We start from the raw sequence: 22,937 nt of genomic DNA, 5'->3' as shown, positions 1-22,937 counted from the left end.
TGCGCCACAACGGGAACTCCAAGAATAGTTATCTTCGTTTTCATATAATTGGATGAAATAAATAAACTTAGCTTAGGCAGAGTTGATTTTCTTTTTTCTTTTTTCGTCTTTTTGCCTTTTCTAGGGCCTTTCCCACGGCATATGGAGGTTCCCAGGCTAAGGGTCTAATCGGAGCTGCAGCCACCGGCCTACACTAGAGCCACAGCAACGCAGGATCCAAGCCGTGACTGTGACCTATACCACAGCTTACGGCAACGCTGGATCCTCAACCCACTGAGCAAGGGCAGGGACCGAACCCGCAACCTCATGGTTCCTAGTCGGATTCGTTAACCTCTGCGCCACGACGGGAACTCCTTCTTTTTTCTTTTTTGTCTTTTTGGGGCCACACCCCCAGCATATGGAGGTTCCTAGGCTAAGGGTCAGATCGCAGCTGTAGCTGCTGGACTACGCCACAGCCGTGCCAGATCTGAATGGTGTCTGTGACCTACACCACAGCTCAGAGCAGTGCTGGATCCTTAACCCACTGAACAAGGCCAGGGATCGAACCTGCGTCCTTCCTCATGGATACTAGTCAGATTTGTTTCTATTGAGCCACGACAGGAACTCTGAGACAGGGTTGATGTTTAGAAGACCTCAGACAGAATATAAAGACTTAAGAGGCTTCAATGGGATTAAGAAATACAGACTACTATCTATAAAATAGAAGAGCAACAAAAATATATTGCTTAGCATGGGAATTACAGACATTATGCTATATAAAAATTTATTTTTATTTTTATTTTTTATTTTTGCTTTTTAGGGCTGCATGGAAGTTCCCAGGCTAGGGGTCAAGTTGGAGCTGCAGCTGCCAACCTACAGCCACAGCAATGCAGGATGCAAGCCGCATCTGTAACCTACACCGAAGCTCATGGCAACACCAGATCCTTAATCCAATGAACAAGGCCAAAGATCAAACCTGCATCCTCATGGATACTAGTCAGGTTTGTTACTGCTGAGCCATGACTGGAACTCCCTTGATGGTCTATAATCTTTGAAAATACTGAATCACTGTACTGTGTACACCCAAAACTAATACAATACCATAAATCAACTACTTCAATTTTTAAATTAATTTTTAAAATTATAGTTGCTTTATAATACTGTGCTGGGCAGTTTTGGATTAGAAAACTTTGCAGTTTTGCAAATTTTGAGTTCTTGCATAGCTCATTTTGTTCATTATTTTTTCTTGTTCAGAAAAAGTTTATCTCTTGCAGGTAAAACGATATTTCTGTTCTACAAATACTTTGTTTTTTCTTTTTAGTATTGCTATTCCAGATGTTGTCTTGCCTACTATATTCCTAATTTTCTTTTTTTGCTTTTTAGGGCTGCACCTGAAGCATATGGAAGTTCCCAGTCTAGGGGTTGAATCAGAGCTACAGCTGCCAGCCTGTGCCACAGCCACACAACGCAGGATCTGAGCTGTGTCTGCGACCTATACCACAGCTCACGGCAGTGCAGGATCTTTAACCCACTGAGTGAGGTCAGGGATCGAACCCACATCCTCATAGATCCTAGTTGGGTTTGTTAACCGCTGAGCCATGAAGGGAACTCCTGCATTCCTAGTTTAAAAAATATATTCAGGGGAGTTCCTGTTGTGGTTCGGCGGATTGAGAACCTGACATAGTGTCTGTGGGGATGCAGGTTCAATCCTTGGCCTTGCTCAGCGAGTTAAGATTCCAGCATTGATGCCAACTATGGTGTAGTTTGCAGATGCGGCTTGGATCCCACATGGCTGTGGCTGGGCATAGGCCAACAGCTGCAGCTCCAGTTCAGCACTTAGCCTGATGAATGAATGAATGAATGAATGAATGAAAGAAATATTCAATATTAAGTTGCCCACTATATTAACTTTCTTAAGAGAAAAATGACATTAAAAGGGGGTTATTTAAGTACAAAGAGCTTTTCCTTGTCCCCCTGTGGAAGCTCTTGCAAGGCATAGTTATAAATTGATGGCTGTAGATTTAAAGTAGAAGAAATATGAACCCTGAATTCTTTTGGGAAAAACAAAGCCTTTTTATACTTCTACAACTCAGGAGGAATGGCCTTCCCTGGATAGTGCTCAGCACTTTCAGCAGAAAAGTTGGGAATCTTAGTGTGACCTGATTTCTCAGGTGAAAACCCTGCTTTTGAGTCAGGGAAATATTCTTTTTTTTTGTCTTTTTTTGCCTTTTCTTGGGCTGCTCCCTCGGCATATGGAGTTTCCCAGGCTAGGGGGTCTAATCGGAGCTGTAGCTGCCAGCCTATGCCAGAGCCACAGCAACTCGGGATCTGAGCCGCGTCTGCAACCTGCACCACAGCTCACGGCAACGCCGGATCGTCAACCCACTGAGCAAGGGCAGGGACCAAACCCGCAACCTCATGGTTCCTAGTCGAATTCGTCAACCACTGCGCCACGACGGGAACTCCTGAGTCAGGGAAATATTCTTAGCAGTACTGCTTATCATGAGAAGTCTGAACAGAAAGGTGTTGCCTTATGTTTTGTTTTGTTTTTCCTGAGCTCTTAACTGAATATGAGGTAAAAAGGGATAGTTGGCCTGCCTTATGGCTATAACATACTGTAGCTCTAAACGTAAATCCCGGAGTTCCCGTCATGGCACAGCAGAAAGGAATCCGACTAGGAACCATGAGGTTGCAGTTTCGGTCCCTGGACTTGCTCAGTGGGTTAAGGCATGGCCGTGACCTGTGGTGTAGCTCGCAGACGCGGCTGGGATCCTGCATTATTATGGCTGTGGTGTGCACAAAACCGGTGGCTTCAGCTCTGATTCGACCCCTAGCCTGGGAACCTCCATATGCCTCTGGTGTGGCCCTAAAAAGACAAAAGACAGGAGTTCCCGTCGTGGCGCAGTGGTTAACGAATCCGACTAGGAACCATGAGGTTGCGGGTTCGGTCCCTGCCCTTGCTCAGTGGGTTGACGATCCGGCGTTGCCGTGAGCTGTGGTGTAGGTTGCAGACACGGCTCGGATCCTGCGTTGCTGTGGCTCTGGCGTAGGCCGGTGGCTATAACTCCGATTCAACCCCTAGCCTGGGAATCTCCATATGCTGCGGGAGCAGCCCAAGAAATAGCAACAACAACAACAGATAAAAAGACAAAAAAAAAAAAGACAAAAGACAGAAAAATAAAAATAAATCCCTTAGTGAACTTAGAAGGGATCTGAGAGGTAGAAAGGGAAGAGAATATGAACTTCTGTGCATAAAAAGATGAATAGAGGAGATGAAAATTGCATCATTCAACAAAAATTGACCCAGCTATGTCTTGTGAATTAGGCAGTGTTGTGCATTCTGGGGGAATACTTAGCAGGAAATAAGACAGTATCCCTGTTGTACCTCATGGACTAGATAATTCTGTGAACTTCCAGGATAATTGTAGCTTGCCAGGTGTTTTGATTCCATCTTTTCCTCTCTTCCCTTCTGTTAGGAAAGAAGAATAAGCTGAACAGACTCTGACCATTGGTTTTCAGCTCACCAGGACCTTCTACCCTGCTCTCTTTTTGTGGCTCATGTGCTGCATCCTCTGCCCTCAGTGTGCAACCGGCCCCCAACGCAATGTGTGTTTGTCAAACCATGGAGGTGGGGCAGTATGGCAAGAACGCAAGTCGGGCGGGAGACCGGGGAGTCCTCCTGGAGCCCTTCATCCACCAGGTGGGGGGACACAGCAGCATGATGCGCTACGATGACCACACTGTGTGCAAGCCCCTCATCTCCCGGGAGCAGCGCTTCTACGAGTCCCTCCCTCCCGAAATGAAGGAGTTCACCCCTGAGTACAAAGGTCAGTCACTGGCCAGTTGGGAGAGAGCAGCAGTCTTGGGCTTACAGGCCCTCAGCTCAGTTTTCCTTGTTTTGTTGGCCATATGATGAGAGTGTAGATCTCTGTTGTCTCAAAGCAGCAGAGTTACTTGGTTAAGTGAAATATGAGGCTGAAAGCATCAGTGAAATGTTGAAAATTGATTTCAATGATAGGTGAAACCAAGCATTCACAGCATTAAGTCCTGTTGGTGAAAACAATGCTGTTGTCAGGAAGGTTTCCCCTGTTTGCTGGGATGGTCTAGGAAAGAAGGGGCAGCACTTCTCTGGTTCCAGGGGAGGGCAAATTGCCTTTCCAGGCTAAGGCAATGAGACAGCTGACAACAAGGCTCTGTGGAGCTTGTGTCTGTATATGCTGAAGAAACGAATCAATGGTAAGAAATTTACAGAAGGTCTTGGGCCTGGAGGTCCTAACTTTTAATGGAAAAAATAATCTGTTTTAAAATGTAAATTAACTTTATAGACTAGAACCCCATGAATATATACCAAAATTTAAGCCTCTTTATTTTTTTTTAGGATTTTTTATTTTTTCTATTATAGTTACTTACAGTGTTGTCAATTTCTGCTTACAGCAAAGAGTCACTTTATTTTAAAATCTGATTTTTTTTTCTTTTTTCTTTTTGGCCACCCCCGGCATAAGGAGCTCCTGGGCCAGGAATCAGATCCAAGCCACATTTGCGACCTACAGCACAGCTGTGGCAATGCTGGATCCTGAACTCACTGTGCTGGGCTGGGAATCAAACCTGCCTTCCAGAGCTCCAGAGATTCTGCTAACCCTGTTGCACCATAGTGGGAACTCCTTTAAATCTGATTTTTGTCACTATGTTTATATATTTCTGTGATTGCCCTTCATGTGTAAATTATGTCGTTTTTTGGGTTTTATTTTTTTTGGGGGGGGGGTGGCTACATTTGCAGCATGTGGAAGTTCCCAGGCCAGAGATCAAACCTGAGCCACAACAAGAGACCCAAGCCCCTGCAGTGACAATGCCAGATCCTTAACTCACTCTGCTAAAAGAGAATTCCTTTTGTGTTTTGTTTTTTACTTTTCTAAAGCTGTATGCATTCAGCTTGCACCATTTTTTTTGGTCTTTTTAGGGCTGTACCAGAGGCATATGGAGGTTCCCAGGCTAGGAGTAGAATTGGAGCTGCTGGCCTATACCACAGCCAAAGCAACATGAGATCTGAACCTTGTCTGCAACCTACACCATAGCTCACAGTAATGCTAGATCCTTAACCCACTGAATGAGGCCAGGGATTGAACCTGTGTCCTCATGTTTACTAGTCAGATTTGTTTCTGCTGAGCCATGATGGGAACTCTTTGCACCATTCTTTACCTGGAGGATCCTTGATTTAGAAAAGAGTCCTTACCAGTATTGACTTTTGTTTCCTTAAATCTTTTATTGTGATAAAGTATACATAATATAAAATTTACCATTTTTAAGTGTATAATTTAGTAGCATTAAATACATTCAGTGTGGTATACCATTACCATTATCTATTTCCAGAACTTTCACATCACCTGAAACAATAATTCTATACCCATTAGGTTGTAACTCCCCACTGTCCCTTCATCTGAGCCCCTGGTACCCTCTAATCTACTTTCTGTATCTACAGATTTGCCTGTTGTAGATATTTCATATAAGTGGAATCATGTAATTTTTGTTCTTTTGTTTCTGGCTTACTTCATTTAGTTCATCCATGTGGTCACATATGTCACAATTTCTTTTGTTTTTTTGGCTTAATATTATTCCATCGTAAATATATGCCGTATTTTGTTTATCTGTTCATCCGTTGATAGATACTTGGGTTTCTACTTTTTGGCTATTATGAATAATGCTTCTGAGAGAATTATTTCATAAGTATTTGAGTCCTTGTTTTCGGTTATTTTGGGTATATACCTAGGAGTGGAATTGCTGGATCATCTAGTAATTCTGTGTTTAATTTTTTTTTTTGCCTTTTTAGGTCCGTACCTGCGGCACATGGAGGTTCCCAGGCTAGGGGTCAAATCGGAATTGTAGACGCGGGCCTACACCACAGCCACAGCAACGCAGGATCCGAACTGCGTCTACGACCTACATACACCACAGCTCACGGCAACACTGGATCCTTAACCCACTGAGCGAGGCCAGGGATTGAACCAGCAACCTCATGGTTCCTAGTCGGATTCATTTCCGCTCTGCTGAGACAGGAACTCCCTTTTGTGCAGTTTTGAATTGGGTGGTTTGTTTGTTACTGTTTTCAAAACAAAATCAGAATAATATTGAATTTAGAGGAATAAATCTTCTAAAGCTGAGAAATGAGAGAGAAGCCAAAAACAAATACAGAATCAAATACAGTGTCATTTCTAAGTGGCTAAGAAACAACAGTTACAAAAGCTTTATAAAGCTTTAGCTGCCTGTTCACCCACACTCAACACACCCATGGCCAATTCTTCTATTATAAATATGCCAGAACCTACTAGAAATATCCTTAACCTCCTGAGCAAGGCCAGGGATCGAACGTGCATCCTTGTGGATACCATTTGGGGTCATTACTGCCACCACGGGAACTTCCCAGAGAAATGTTTAAATCACGACCACCAGAACTGAGACAAGTTAAAATCTCAAGGTACTTCCGAGGGGAAGGACTGTCGATCATATATTGGTTCAGTTTTTCCCCCAACCTTCTCTCAGACTAGGGAACAGAAGTCTTTAAAACCCATAGCAGTAGTTCCCACTGTGGTGCAGCGGGTTAAGGATCCAGTGCTGTTTCTGTAGTGGCACACTGGGGCAATGGATTAAGGATCCAGTGTCCCTGTAGTTGTGGTGTAGGTTTCAGCTGCAGCTCAGATTTGATCCCTGGCCTGGGAACTTTCAGTGCTGCAGGTACAGCTGAAAAAAGACAGAAAAAAAAAAAAAAGCCCTAGCAAAACACTTAGTATCTACCCTTTCTTTCCTTGGGATGCATTTTCACTAGGGAAAATAAATACACTTTCTCAACACAACAATTAAATTGATACCTTTTTAAGTCAAATGAAGTCCAGTTTATTCAGAGAAAATGAAAGATATTTTTGGTCTGAGTCATGTTTTCAAAGATTGATAGCAGAGGGTTTTTACTTTTTATTTTGAAATAAAATTATAGGAGTTCTCATCGTGGCACAACAGAAACGCATCGACTAGAAACTATGAGGTTGTGGGTTTGATCCCTGGCCTCGCTCAGTGGGTTAAGGATCCAGCGTTGCTGTGAGCTGTGGTGTAGGTCGCAGATGCGGCTTGGATCCTGTGTTGCTGTGGCTCTGGCGAAGGCTGGCAGCAACAGCTCTGATTCGACCCCTAGCCCAGAAACTTCCATATGCTGCGAGTACGGCCCTAAAAAGACAAAAATACAAAAATAAGATTAATTAATTAAATAAAATAGTAGGAAGGTTTCAGAAATAATAGTTCTAATTCTCCCATGATGCTAATATGCCAGGTAAAGCCCTGTCATTGGATGGCTTATTGCTCCATGTAAATCATGTATTGGCTCCCCAATGTGTATGGCAGGACCATCAGCCCTGTATTGGATGCATACCGCATGCAGGAAGAGTGACCCATCTTTTCAACTCTTGAGTTCCACAAAGACGATACCTTATTTTTGTTTTTGTTTTATTTTTTCCACTATGATGATATTTCAAAATGTCTATATGAATTGAAAGCTGTTAGTTGATGGTCTCTCCAAGATGCTTCAGATGGCCAGATGTGGATTTGGATGTAACCAACATAATCCAAGCTGATGAGCCCACTGCTTTATTAACCAGTGCATTGGTCTTAAATTCAGTAGTTTGGAAAGGATTATAGGGCACAGAAAAACATCTTTGTCAACACAAATCCTGCCTCCTCTCCCCTCTTTTGTTTCAGTGTCCAAATGATGTGTCCTATTGAAGGAGAAGGGAACATTGCATGCTTTTTGTTTTCTCTGTTTGGCCAGAAGCATAATGGTGTAAGTTTAACCCTCATAGATTGCTAGGTAGAGCGAGCTATTTTTCAGCTAGAATAGGAGAGCAGTTAAGAAAAAGCCAACATGGAGTGCTCCCTTGTGGTTCAGTGGGTTAAAGATCTGGCATTATTGCATTGGCTCTGGTTATAGCTGTGGCAAGAGTTTGATCCCTGGCCTGGGAATGTGGATCTGCATGCCGCGGGTACAGCAAAAAAAAAAAAAAAAAGCCACTGTGTGCTACTCCAGCAGTTCAGCTCTTAGGAAGAGCCTTTGGCTTGTTGGAAATTAACTCACTGAGGCTAAAGTTGTGCTGTGGTCTGTGCTCCAACAGACTGCAATGTAATAGTGTCAGCCAGTGTTCAGAAGTGAATGAGGGCCTGTGAAAACCTGGCATTTATTTAATACTGCCTTCAAGTTCCTTAAGTGAATTTCAGTATCTATTTTTGTTTTATTTTTAGTTTTTTTTTTATGGCCACACCTGTGACATATGGAAATTTCTGGGCTAGGGGTTAAATCAGAGCTACAGCTGAGGCAACACTAGGTCTGAGCCGAATCTTCAGCCTTTGCCACAGCTCGTGGCAATGCTGGATCCTTAACCCACCAAGCAAGGCCGGGGGTTGAACCCACATCCTCACAGAGACAATGTTGGGTTCTTAACCTGTTGAGCCACGATGGGAACTCCAAGTACCTGATTTAAAAGGGTTTAGATTTTAAGAATGGTGCTATTTCATGCCTATTGTTAGTAAAGGGACTTGCACTAAAAATCTTTATTTAGGCTGGTTGTCTAGTACCAATAAAGTATCTTTTTTTTTTTTGCTTTTTAGGGCCGCACTCAGGCATATTGAGGTTCCCAGGCTAGGGGTCGAATCGGAGCTGCAGTTGCTGGCCTCCGCCATAGCCACAGCAATATCAGATCCAAGCCACGTCTGTGGATCCACACCACAGCTCACGGCAACGCCGGATCTTTAACCCGCTGAGCAAGGCCAGGGATCGAACCCGCAACCTCATTGTTCCTAGTCAGATTCATTTCCACTGAGCCACGATGGGAACTCCAAAAGTATCATTTTAAAAACCATAATAATAGTATAATTTATTATTACCAAAGCCAGGAGGGGAACATTGATATAATACTATTAAGTAATCTGTATGATTTATGCAAAATTTGGAATTTTCCCACTTACGTCCTTTTTCTGGTCCAGGATTTCACTTTGCATTTAGTCTTCCTTGGTCTTCTCTAGTCTGGGACAATTTCTCAGTCTTTGTCTTTCATAACCTTGACACTTTTGAAGAGTACTAGTAGTTATTTTGTAGAATGTTCCTACATTTGGATTTGTCTTATATTTCCTGATGATTAGATTGAGGTTGTATATTTTGGTCAATAGAAATGATCCTTTGTCCTCTTCAGTTCATCATGCTAGGAGGTATATATCTTGTTACTGGTGATTTAACTTTGATCACTTAGTTAAGGTGGTATCTGCCAGACTTCTCCACTGTAAAGTTTTCCCATTGTAATTAATGAGTGTCATATTGGGAGATACTTTGAGATTCTCTAAATATCTACTTCTTCTTATACTTCAGCTCAGTAGTTTCCAAATCCATCCATTGTTCTTGCCTGCAACAATTATTACTGTGTTGCATGCCTGATAGTGACGTCTCTTTTCATCATCTTTCGGTTTTTTTCCCTTTTTCTGCTGTACCCATCGCATGTGGAAGTTCTGAGCCGCATCAGCAACCTATGCCACAGCTGCAGCAATGCCAGCAACCCATCGTACTGGGCTGGGAATCAAACCACAGAGACAAGCCAGATCATTAACCCACTGTGCCACAGCAGCAACTCCCCTACTTCTTTTTTTTTTTTTTTTTTTTTGTCTCTTTAGGGCCACACTGGCAGCATGTGGATGCTTCCAGGCTAGGAGTTAAATTGGAGGTGCAGCTGCTGGCCTATGCTACAGCCACAGCAATGCCAGATTCTAGCCATGTCTGCAACCTACACCCCGGCTCACAGCAACACTGGATCCTTAACCCACTGACTGAGGCCAGGGATCAAACTCATCCTCATGGATGCTAGTCGGATTCATCACTGCTGAGCTGTGATGGGAATTCCCCACTTCTGTACTTATTAATTAAAATAAATTGGATTTTCCCTGTGGCTTACATCATAACTACTTGATATTGTCTCTGCAGTGGCTCTGGTTCAGTCCCTGGCCTGGGAACTTCCATGTGTTGCATTTGTAGCAACATTTGTTTTGTATTTTTTTGTCTTTTTAGGGCCACACCTAAAAAGTGGTGGCATATGAAGGTTCTCAGGCTAGGGGTCCAGTTGGACCTACAGCTCCTGGCCTGCGTCACAGCCTCGTGGTTCCTATTTGGATTCGTTTCCATTGCACCACAATGGGAACTCCCTTGTGGCAACATTTAAACAAAAACCAAGGAGTTCCCGTTGTGGTTCAGTGGTTAGCAAACCCAACTAGCATCCATGAGCTCTCAGGTTCAATCCCTGGCCACACTTATTGGGTTAAGGGTTTGGCATTACCGTGAGCTATGGTGTAGGTTGCAGACGTGGCTTGGATCCGGCATTGCTGTTGCTGTGGTGTAGGCTGGCAGCTGCAGCTCCGATTGGGCCCCTAGCCTGGGAACCTCCATATGCTGGGGCTGTGGCCCTAAAAAAGACAAAAAGACCAAAAAAAAAAAAAACCAACCCCCCCAAATAAAATAAATTACAGTTCTTTAAGGAGTTGTTGTCTCTTGGCACACATTTATCTATCAGTTGGGTCTTAATGGATATTTCATTCCTCAGATTATTCTAGATTTGGCCACTGAGACTTCTTAACATTGGCTCTTGTGAACTTTTTTTTTTTTTTTAATTGCTTTTTAGTGTCACACCTGTGGCACATGGAAGTTCCCAGGCTAGGGGTCCAATCGGAGCTACAGCTGCTGGCCTGCACCACAGCTGTAGCAACATGGGATCCAAGCTGGGTCTGTAACACTGCAGCTCATGGCAACACTGGGTCCTTAACCCACTGAGTGAGGCCAGGGATCAAACCCGCAACCTCATAGAGACAACGTCGGGTCCTTAACCCGCTGAGTCACACAGTGGCAACTCCCACATAATTCTTTATTGTCAGAAGCACAGGTGTTTTTAAAACTCAGCTAAGGGAGCTCCCATTGTGGCTCAGCAGGTTAAGAACCCAACCAATATCCATGAGGATGCAGGTTTGATCCCTGGCCTCGCTCAGTGGGTTAAGGACCCAGTGTTGCCACAAGATGTGGTGTAAGTTGCAGATGTGGCTCAGATCCTGCATTGCTGTGGCTGTGGCATAGGCTGGCATCTGCAGCTCCCATTTGACCCCTAGCACGGGAATGTCCATATGCTGCAGGAGAGGCCCTAAAAAAAAAGAAAAAAAAAAACTCGGCTGAATAAAAATGCCAATAATATTCTCTGTCTTGGCAATAGGTTTGAAGAGGGATTTCCCTTTATTTAGTATGACTAGCTGTAGTCATGAGGTGTTACTGCTCTTATACTAAATGTGAGATTCTAGGCTTCTGTATCCTTATTCAAAACTTATTGTGCATCTACTAGATCCCAGGCACCGTGCTCATTAGTGTAAAAGCAAAAAAGTCCTGTTCCTTCATGGAGCATACATGCTAGGATGAGAGACAAAGAATAAACAAATTATAGACAAAACAATTATCATTTGTGATAAGTGCTATGAAGAAATTAAGTAAGGTTCTGTAATTGAAAATAATTAACCTTCCAGAACACATGATATTGGATAATCAAGGAAAGAGTGGCTGGGAGACTTAAAGGACTGAAGGATGAGGGGCAGCTCTGGGCTAAGGACAGTGGAAGGAACATTCCAAGCTTCCAAGCATAAGGTAGATAACAACAACAACAAACATAACTTTTGTGTTGTTCTAAGAGACAGTTTATCTCATTTTGCCAATTAAGAGTTAAGAAACAGGAGTTCCCATTGTGGTGCAGTGGTAATGAACCTGACTAGTATCCATGAGGACGTGGGTTTGATCCCTAGCCTCTCTCAGTGGGTTAAGAATCTGGCATTGCTATGAGCTGTGGTGTAGGTTGACAACGTGGCTCAGATCTGGCACTGTGGCTGTGTAGGCCAGCAGCTGCAGTTCCAAAAAAAGAAAAAGAGTTAAGAAACAATCCCATTCATAAATAGTCAAGGGAATTGGATAAACATTTCTCCAGAGAAGGTACACAAATGGCCAGTAAGCACATGAAAGGATACTCAACATCATTAATCATTACGGAAATGCAATTCAAAAGCACAGTAGAGACTATTCACACCCAATGGATGACTATTATAAGGAAAGAAAAAAACAAATGTGGCAAGGATGTGGAAAAATAGAACACTGCTGGTAAGAATGTCAAATGTACAGCCACTTTGAAAAACAGTTTGATAGTTCCTCAAAAAGTTAGAGACAGAATTACCAGATGATCCAACAATTCCACTCCTAGATATATACCTAAAATAATTGAAAACAGGGACTCAATCAAATACTTGTGAAGTAATGCTCTCAGAAGCATTATTCATAATAGCCCAAAAGTGGAAACAACAGATGAATAGATAAACAAAATATGGTATATATTTACAATGGAATAATAGTCAACCATTAAAAGTTCTGGAGTTCCCGTCGTGGTGCAGTGGAAACGAATCCAACTAGGAACCATGAGGTTGCGGGTTTGATCCTTGGCCTCACTCAGTGGGTTAAGGATCTGGTGTTGCCGTGAGCTGTGGTGTAGGTCGAAGACACAGCTCGGATCTGGCGTGGCTGTGGCTGGCAGCTACAGCTCCGATTAGACCCCTAGCCTGGGAACCTCCATGTGCCGTGGGTGCAGCCCTAAAAAGACAAAAGGACAAAAAAAAAAGTTCTGATACATGCTACAACATGGATGAACTATGTGAAATAAGCAAGAAACAAAAGGACAAAAATCACATGATCCCACTTACATGAAATATCTACAGGCAAATCTGTAGAAACAGAATAGAGAGTACCAGGGGTTCAGGTGAGAGGGCAGTGGGGAGTTATAATTTAATGGGTACACAGTTGTTTTTTTCAGGTGATTTAAAAGATCTGGCAGATAACGAAAGTGGTTATGCAACATTGTGAATGTACTTAATACCACTGGACTGTACATTTAAAAATGGTTAAAATGACAAATTTATGTTATGTATATTTTTCCACAGTTTTAAAAAGTAAATAAAAAGTATATTTGAAAAAAACAAGAGTTCATGTTTTGGCTCGGCAGTAATGCACTCGACTAGTAACCATGAGGATGTGGCTGTGATCCCTGGCTTTGCTTAGTGGATTAGGGCTGTGAGCTGTGGTGTGGGTCACAGGTGTGGCTCAGATCCTGTGTTGCTGTGGCTGTGTCATAGGTTCAGACTGACCAGGAAAAAGAGAAGACAAATTACCAATGTCAGAGTGACAAATGTGTCATCACTATAGTTTCTAAGAGTATTATGAACAACTTTATGCCAGTAAATTCTACAACTTTGATGAAATAGATGATCTCTTGCAAGACACAAACTATGAAAACTCAGGAAGAGGAGTTCCTATCGTGGCGCAGCAGAAACAAATCTAACTAGGAACCATGAGGTAGTGGGTTTGATCCCTGGCCTTGCTCAGTGGGTTAAGAATCCGGTGTTGCCGTGAGCTGTGGTGTAGGTCTCAGATGCAGCTCAGATCTGGCATTGTGGCTGTGGCATGGGCCGGTGGCGGCTGCAGCTCAGATTAGACCCCTAGCCTGGGAGCCTCCATATGGCACTGGTGCGACCCTAAAAAGACAAAAAGACACACACACACGAAAAAAACACTCAGGAAGAAATGAATAGCTATCAAATAAATTGAAATTGGATTTTAAAGCATTCAAGCAAATAAAACTCTAGGCCCACACAGCCCCACTGGTCAGTTCTACCAAACATATAAGAAAGGAATACTGCCAGTTCTATACAAACTCTTTAAAAAAATTGAAGTGGGGATACATCTCAATTCATTTCTATATGGCCATTCCAAGAACATAAATGTTCTGCGTCAACCTAGATGTAAAAAATGTGAACAGAATTTTAGCAAATTGAATCTAAGAACGTATTAAAAGGATACTATTCATGACCAAGTAGGGTTTACCTAAGTAATGCAGTAATGTATTCAAAAGTTAAAGTAGCTCTTTCAGCCATCTTGAAGCCTGTGGAGGCGTGCTGGGGACAAGACTTCTAAAACAACAGGTATGTCTGGGAGGCTGTGGTCCAAGACCATTTTTGCTGTTTGTAAGTGGGATCTCTAGAACCAGAAGGAACACACAGTTCTTAAAGTTGACAGTATTTATACTTGAGATGAAACTGAATTCTCTCTAGGCAAGAGATGTGCTTATGTGTATAAAGCAAAGAACAACAGATTAACTCCTAGTGGAAAACTGAACAAAAACAGTAATCTGGGGAAAAATAATTCATGCTCAAGGAAACTGGCATGGTTCGTGCCAAATTCCAAAGCAGCCTACCTGCTAAGGCCATTGGACACAATCCATGTGATGCTGTACTTATCAAGGATTTAAATCTATTGAAAAGTAAATGTGAATTTTTTTCTCTTGCCAAAAAAGTTTATATAATTTGCCATATTAATAAACTAAAAAAGAAAAATCATGTGATTAAGTAGTTGCAGAAAAAGTGTTTGACAGTATTCAACAACAGTAACAAAACTTTCAGCAAACTAGGGATGGAAAGAAAGTTGCTTGGAGTGCTCTAGCTCAGCAGGTTAAGAGCCCAACTAGTATCCATAAAGATGTGAGTTCGATCCCTGACTTCGCTCATTGGGTTAAGGATCCGGCATTGCCACAAGCAGCAATTCCAATTCGAACCCTAGCCCGGGAACTTCCATGTGTTGGAGGTGCAGCCCTTTAAAAAAGGAAAAGAAAAGGAAAAAAAAGTTACTCAAACCTTATACAAGGCATCTGTGAAAAACCTACAGCTAGCATAATTCTCAGTAATGAAACAGTTCTTTTCATTGCTAATATCAGGAATGATACAGGGATGTCCATGCTCTCCATTAGTACTTGAACTTTTTTTTTTGGCCATGCTTGTGGCATGCAAAAGTCCCTAGGCCAGGGATCAAACCAGCACCACAGCAGTGACAATGCTGGGTCCTTAACCTGCTAGACCATGAGGAAGGAACTCCTTTAGTTGACATTTAACTTGGAGGTTCTGGCCATTGCAGTTAGGTAAGAAAATGAAATAATAGCCATCCAGATTGAAAAGGAAGAAGTAAAACTATCTTTATTTGCAGACAATGTAGAATTCTGTCTTCAGCCAAACTATCATTCAAGTGTTGGAGTAGAATAAAGTCCTGCAAAGGACTCAGAAAATTGACCTCCCAAACACCTTTTCTTAGGAAGTTACATGAAGATGTGTTCCACCCAAATAAGGAGTAAACCAGGAAAAAGGGGGAAAGGAGAGGATTGTAGAAGGAATGACTCTCAGTGTAGTCATCTGCAGCAATAAGGGACCCAGCACTGGAGCTGAATGGCAGGCCTGGAGGACACTCTAGATCAGAGCACAGAGAGGAGCCCAAGAAACAGAGACTGTTGTAGAGCAGAGGGCATTCAAGCTTGAACCAAATGTAAGCTCTAGTAAAGACAGGAAGTTACAAAGACAAAAATCTATAGGAGAGAAGCAGTCATCTATTTAAGAAAGCTGGGGGAGTTCCCGTTGTGGCTCAGTGTTAACAAATCCGACTAGGAACCAGGAGGTTGTGGGTTCGATCCCTGGCCTTGCTCAGTGGGTTAAGAATCCGGTGTTGCCGTGAGCTGTGGTGTAGGTCGCAGACGCGGCTGGGATCCCGTGTTGCAGTGGCTCTGGCGTAGGCCCAGTGGCTCGAGCTCCAATTAGACCCCTAGCCTGGGAACCTCCATATGCCGCGGGAGTGGCCCCAGAAATGGCAAAAAGACAAAAAAAAAAAAAAAAAAAGCTGGGGTAGTGATGTGAAGCCCACTAAAGTGAGATGTACATTTAAGCAATGTAATGGGAATGTAATAAAAAAGAATCCATTTCATCTTGATATTTTAAGGATTTTTTTTTTTTTTTCCTAAAAGAGACAAGGGACTGGGGCACTGCCCTTCTGGAGAAAGAAATGGACCAAAGAGAAGGATATTCTTGGTGTGGCATAGTGACACATTCGTAAATACTCCTGACTGATTCTCAGATTATAATGCTAATTTTGCACACCAAAAGTATAAGGAGAAGTGAAGCTGACAGAAGGTTGGCTATGAAAGTCAGATGAAGGGCAGCCTGCACCTGTTTTCAAAACAAAACAAAAAACTCTCCTCCTTGATTTAGATTCCTAGGTGTGTTTCAACTTCTTTAGTAATGATCCAGAAGAAACCATGAACAACCTGTTTGATAAAAAGGGCATGACAAACTGTTTCCATGAGTACATCATGGAAAGTAGAAAAGTGTTTCAGGAGTTCCCGTCTTGGCATAGCATAAATGAATCTGACTAGAAACCATGAGGTTGCAGGTTTGATCCCTGACCTCTCTCAGTGGGTAAAGGATCTGGTGTTGCCATGAGCTGTGGTATAGGTTGAAGATCTGGTGTGGCTGTGGCTGCGGCTGGCAGCTGTGGCTCCGATTGGACCTCTAGCCTGGGAACCACCATATGCTGAGGGTGTGGCCCTAAAAAGAAAAAAAAAAGTGTTTCAACTTGGGAATGCCCGTGGTTTGGTGAGGCAGAAGTTCTGTCACTAAGCTAACAACAGCCTGATGCTCAGTATAGTCAGAAGACATATTTTTGGGACTGTCTTGGAGAAGTCTTTAGGTGACACTGTCAGGCAGAAAGAAACCAGATCTAGAGGAGGACATGGGAGCAATTGAGTAAGTAGAGGGCTAAGTTATATTGAGTGTGGATGTCACCTTGGGAATATAATTCTTACGAATGGTACAGAAGGCAGTAGTTGAAAGTGAGAGGGTTAGTTAAGAGAATCGGAAATGGAGATTTATCTAAAGCCGAAGGTAAATAGTGGACTTAGAGTTGGGGGGTGAGTGGTTAGCTATGTTATGGAAAGGTGTCTGCTAGCCATTGTTCTTACAGTTGATTGATGTCAGTGTGCTGAGGGACAGCAAAAGTGCCAGCGGTCTGTGCTGCATGGACTCAGTTTGTTGACTGGCTGCACTTTTCTCCCAACAGGCGTGGTGTCTGTGTGTTTTGAGGGGGACAGTGATGGTTATATCAACTTGGTGGCCTACCCTTATGTGGAAAGTGAGACTGTGGAGCAGGATGACACACCAGAGCGGGAGCAACCTCGACGCAAGCACTCCCGCAGGAGCCTGCACCGGTCAGGAAGTGGCAGTGACCACAAGGAGGAGAAAGCTAGCCTGTCTCTTGAAACCTCAGAGAGGTAAGGGGGGTGGTGAGCAGGGCTGGAGGTGCATCTGGTTCTGTCAGCACAAATACTCAGAATATCTCTAGAGTCCTGCTACCATGGGGGAGTAGGGCTCAAGGTTAGGGGAAGATGGTTCTTGGGCCAGCCACATAGGTGTACCCTGCCACCTGTGTGTCACATCACCCCAGTGATGCCTGCTTCTAAGTCTGGCTTTAGCTGGTCAAGAGAGAATGAAGTTCTCTCAGCCCTTTGGAAGCAGGAACACGCTTGCTTTTTTCCAGTTTTGTTGTCTCACAATCCGAAGACAGAAAGTAAAAACGCATTGGTCCATGATGAGATTCCAACTGCTTTCTCACTTGGGGGATGTTAGATCTCAAAGGCAATGAGCGGCCATCCAGATAAGTGTTCTTTAAAAGTTTTGTGTCAAGAGTTCTCATGTGTGGCTCAGCAGCAACGAACCCAATTAGTATCCATGAGGACAAAGTTTCCATCCCTGGCCTCACTCAGTGGATTAAGGATCCAGCATTGCCATGAGCTGTTGTGTAAGTCACACACAAGGCTCGGATCCTGCGTTGCGGTGGTTTAGGCTGGTAGCTGCAGCTCTGATTTGACCCCTAGCCTGGGAACTTCATATGCCATGGATGTGGCCCGAAAAAGGCAAAGTAAATTAAGATAAACTAAAAAAAATAAAGTTTTGTATGTCTGATCTCTCTGAGACTCTGATGTTAACTATTAACCCTTTCGCTGCACCTGAAGTTTAGTTTATTGCATTAAATATCGATTTTTGGAGTTCCTGTCATGGCTTAGTGGTTAACGAATCCGACTGGGAACCGTGAGGTTGCAGGTGTGATCCCTGGCTGTGCTCAGTGGGTTAAGAATCTGGCATTGTTGTGAGCTGTGGTGTAGGTCGCAGACGCTGCTCAGATCCCAAGTTGCTGTGGCTCTGGCGTAGGTCGGTGGCTACAGCTCCAATTAGACCTGGGAACCTCCATATGCTGTGGGTACGGCCCTAGAAAAGACAAAAAGACCAAAAATTTTTAATTTTTATTGAGGATTAGGAAAATAGTCTATACAGAATTATGTTTCTTGCAATATCATGTAAAAATTGTGACCCCCGCCCCCCACTAGGGTGGCCATAATCGGAAAGATAGTAAAAATTTTGATGAGGATATGGAGAAATTGGAACCCTCCTACATTGCTGATGGGAATGTAAAATAGTGCAGCCATTCTGGAAAACAATTAGGCAGTTCTTCAAAAAGTTAAACCTACCAACTCCATTCCTAGGTATATATCCAAGAGAATTGAAGGAATATATTCACACACAATACTTGTACACAAATGTTTACAGCAGCATTACTCCTAACAGCCCAAAAGTGGAAAGAACCCAAGTGACCATCAGTGTATGAATGGAGAAATGAAATGTGGTATGTCTGTGCATTGGAATATTACTCAGTAATAAAAAAGAATGGAGTACTGACACATGCTGCAACATGGATGAACCTTGAAAACATTGTTCAATGAAAGAAGCCAGTTACAGAAAATCCAAATTGTATAGTTCCATTTATATAAAATGTTTATAATAGGCAAGTCCATCTTTTTTGTCCGAGAGAGAGAAGGAAGGTCAGTGGATGCCAGGGACTGAGGGGGAGGGGAAGATAGGAAGTGACTGCTAATGGTGGCAGGGTTTGTTTTGGGGGTTATGAAAATGTCCTAAAAATTAGATAGTGGTGATGTTTTATAACCTTGTGAATATACTAAAAAAAAAAACCCCGCTGAATTGTAAAAAAATAATAATAAAAATTAATGTAAATAAAAAATAATGTGAGCTTCCTGAAACATATCAAAATTTTATGATTAAATTACTTTATACATATTTAATCTCAATCAAAAGTAAGTTTTAGTCAGTAGGATGCTCTGTGACTTAGAAGTTCAAATTGGAACTTTTCAAAAAAAAGAAATCGGAACTTTTCTTTCTTTTTTCTTTTTTGACCACTCTGCGGCAAATGGAGCTCCTGGGCCAGGTATCAGATCTGAGCTACAGTTGTGACCTGTGCCAAAGCTGCAGCAACGCCAGGTCCTTTAACCAACTGTGTGGGCCAGGGGTGAACCTGCGTCCTGGCACTGCAGAGACACCACTGATCACTTTGTGTCACAGTGGGAACTCCAGAATTGGGACTTTTCTTACATGTGGCAGCACATAGTTTATATCCAGCCTCAGAACATATCTGTTTAGCAACATGAGCTGCAGACCCTAGCTCCTTACTACTTATTTAACACGGCTTTATACCATTTATTCACTTTAATGACCTCATGCCCCCATATCACCCATCAGGAAGGTATGGGTTACACATTAGACTTGATTCAGGTCTACACACCCTGTGTAGTGAAACCCTAGAGGCTGACTTGTCTGAGCCCCTTAACAATATGTATGTTCTTCCTTCTTAGCCCCCAGGAGGCAAAGAGTCCAAAGGTGGAGCTACACAGCCACTCGGATGTCCCTTTCCAGATGCTGGATGGCAACAGTGGTTTGAGTTCTGAGAAGATCAGCCACAACCCTTGGAGCCTGCGCTGTCACAAGCAGCAGCTGAGCCGCATGCGCTCTGAGTCCAAGGACCGAAAGCTCTACAGTATCCTTGTTACTGCTTCTCCAGCAGCACCTGCTACTGGAACCACGGGTCCTATGTTAGTCCTCTTTGCAGGACCCTGGCCAGTGCTCTCTCTGTTCAAAAGCCTATCCTTTGTTTTTATATCCCTTTTCCACAGGCTCTTCTTCCTCTTTGTTCTTACTTTCATCAACATGTTTATTCTGCCTTTTGGGGCTGGTAAGACTGAAGCTTAAACTTGGCATTCTGGAACAATTGTCCAGTAGAACTCTCTGTGACAATGGAAGTTTTCTGTATTTGTGCTAAAAAGTATGATAGCCACTAGCCACATTGTGTAACCAAAATGTGGCTGCTGAGACTAAGTTACTGAATTTGTAATTAATTAAAATTTAAATTTAAATCACTAGGCATGGATACGCATGTGTATCTCTCCCCTCCCAAAAGATAATAATTAGAAAGTAATATGTTTGATTTGGGTTGGTTTTTTCCTTAAAGATAAGCAGCATACCTGTACAACCTAAAATGTTTTAAAGATAGTAAAAGCAAAAAACTATTATGAAATGAGAATTCTTAAAATCATTTAGTGTTTTGAAGCAGTAGACAATAAATGATTCTGAGGAACTGAGCACTGCATATGTACTTACTCAGTTTTCCTAAGTCTTTTGAGTGAGGAACTATTATGATTCCCATTTATAGATGAGTAAATGAAAGCTCAGGGGGGTTAAGAGTTGTGCCCAGAACCAGTGAATTGGGTAAAGCAGAATTCAAGAGCCCATGCTCTGAGGCATTGTGAGATATTTATGTAGCCTTCTTGAAGATCTGTTATCACTTGTTGGTAGATTATAGGGGACAGGGAAACAAATTAAAAGCTACATTTAATGTTTTTTTTTTTTATTGTAAGTTACTCTTTAAATAATTAGGGGATGTCAAAATGTTCATCATCAGAGTGATGCTGAGAATCTTTTTCTCCAAAACCTTGTGTTTGCTTCATGGTCCCAAATGTGGAATTGAGGTCTAGGCTGTGAGCCCTGATGACTTTTGGCAGACATATGACAAGCCTGTACCTTTATCTAAGATTATTGTAGACAAGAGATTTAGATGAGGACATTGATATAAATGCCAGGAGGACAGGACCACAGAGCCATTTTGAGTAGAACATCCTAGAAGTACTAAGAGATAAGTTCGAATATATAGTCCACTGGTTTGAAGTTTAGTCAGAAAATGTCAAGGTAGAATTTTTTTTTTGTCTTTTTTTTGCTATTTCTTTGGGCCGCTCCCGCGGCATAGGGAGGTTCCCAGGCTAGGGGTTGAATTGGAGCTGTAGCCACCAGCCAACGCCAGAGCCACAGCAACGCGGGATCCGAGCTGCGTCTGCAACCTACACCACAGCTCACGGCAATGCCGGATCGTTAACCCACTGAGAAAGGGCAGGGACCGAACCCGCAACCTCATGGTTCCTAGTTGGATTCGTTAACCACTGCGCCACGACGGGAACTCCCAAGGTAGAAATTTTAAATCCAGCTTTTTCTAGAGATTCCTGTTTGGGAGTGTTATATCTGTTTTCTCATTTTGTAGTAGTGCTACAAAGAATTCATCCTTATTCTTAGGCCCAGTGAGGCACTGGATTGAACAGGGCCTTGGTTTACTGATGGTGCCAGGGATATATGTGAAACTGCCAAATCTTCTTTGGTTTATTTATGATATGCCTGCAAGACAGATCTAAAGAATAAAAATGATGACATTAACAAATATTCATAGGCGTTCCTATTGTGGCACAGCAGAAACGAATCCGACTAGTATTGATGAGGACAAGGGCTCGAGCCCTGGCCTTGCTCATTGGGTTAAGTATCGTGTGTTGATATGGCTGTGGTATACGCCGGCAGCTGCAGCTCTGATTCCACCCCTGGCCTGGGAACCTCCATATGCTACACATGTGGCCCTAAAAAGCAAAACAAAAAAGAATGAAATATTGTCACATGCTACCATATGGATGAACCTTGAAAACAATTTACTAAGTAAAAACAGCCAGACATAAAAGGCAAATATTATATGATTCCACTTATATGAAGTACCTAGAATAGGCAAACTGGTAGAGACAGAAGGTGGAATAGTGTTTACCAGAGGATTGGAGGCAGAGGAGGAATAGGAGTTGTCATTGATAAATTGGGAGTTCCTGTCATGGCTCAGTGGAAATAAATCTGACTAGTGTCCTTGAGGATGCAGGTTTGATCCCTGGCCTCAGTGGGCTAAGGATCTGGTGTTGCCGTGAGCTGTAGTGTAGGTCGCAGACACAGCTCGGATCCTGCGTTGCTGTGGCTCTGTATAGGCCGACGGCTACAGCTCTGACTGGACCCCTAGCTTGGGAACCTCCATATGCTGTGGGTGCAGCCCTAAAAAAATAGTAATAATTTTTTTAAAGAAATAATAAGCTAGTGGCATGAAATTCATATTTGAGAGTTTGTAAGGGTGAGTAGAGAGAGATTACATTAGAAGAGAATGGCCCTTTTTATAGGCAAACCTGATTGTGCTTTCCTGGTTGGGGCTGATGGTGAGTATGGTTATTATTCCCCTTGACTGCGGCCCAGAGTTCCTCCTGCTTGAGAATGTGGTGCACCACTTCAAGTGCCCCTGTGTGCTGGACCTGAAGATGGGCACCCGGCAGCACGGTGATGATGCATCAGCTGAGAAGGCGGCCAGGCAGATGCGGAAGTGTGAGCAGAGTACGTCAGCGACGCTGGGTGTCAGGGTCTGTGGCATGCAGGTGAGTCACCTTGGTGAAAGCCTAGGTGCTGCTGTTTGTGTGTTTTGGGTTGCATGTGTACCTGCCCTCTCTCCATGCCAGGTGTCCTCCTAGCCCACAATGGTCTAGAATTTCTTTAGAGAGGGTGAGTCCCCCACCCATAGGGTGCTGAGTGCATTTTTATAGCTATGTTCCCTGAGCCCTCTTGTTCTTACTTGGGGACCTTGAGCTGGGCTCCAGTGCAGAACCACTGTGAGAGCCTGTTAACTTGATACTGGGGCAAGTTAGACTCTTGTCTGTCAGCAAGATGTTCCTAGTTTGAGTCCAGATGGTCCCCCAAGGGCAGCTTGGAGGAGGGTTCCAAATGTGATGATAGAAAACCTGTAGGCTTGGTCTCTGCATTCT

The 22,937-nt window shown here is 43.1% G+C and overlaps 1 protein-coding gene across 2 annotated transcripts in view; it reads left to right on the top strand.

Moving 5' to 3' along the window:
- The window catches only part of IP6K1 (inositol hexakisphosphate kinase 1), a 62,016-nt gene that overhangs the window by 35,460 nt on the left and 3,619 nt on the right, over window positions 1-22,937 (top strand). For both annotated transcript variants that reach the window (XM_047774514.1, XM_047774520.1), the window contains exons 2-5: window positions 3,456-3,806; window positions 16,994-17,204; window positions 19,635-19,816; window positions 22,378-22,553. In XM_047774514.1, coding sequence (XP_047630470.1) covers window positions 3,584-3,806; window positions 16,994-17,204; window positions 19,635-19,816; window positions 22,378-22,553 — 792 coding nt within the window. In that variant the 5' untranslated portion in view covers window positions 3,456-3,583. The remainder of the gene's footprint in view (window positions 1-3,455; window positions 3,807-16,993; window positions 17,205-19,634; window positions 19,817-22,377; window positions 22,554-22,937) is intronic.

The sequence above is a fragment of the Phacochoerus africanus genome, chromosome 1 (genome assembly GCF_016906955.1).
Source record: "Phacochoerus africanus isolate WHEZ1 chromosome 1, ROS_Pafr_v1, whole genome shotgun sequence".
In the NCBI taxonomy this organism is placed as follows: Eukaryota; Metazoa; Chordata; class Mammalia; order Artiodactyla; family Suidae; genus Phacochoerus; species Phacochoerus africanus.
This window is presented reverse-complemented; position numbering and strand designations above follow the sequence as displayed.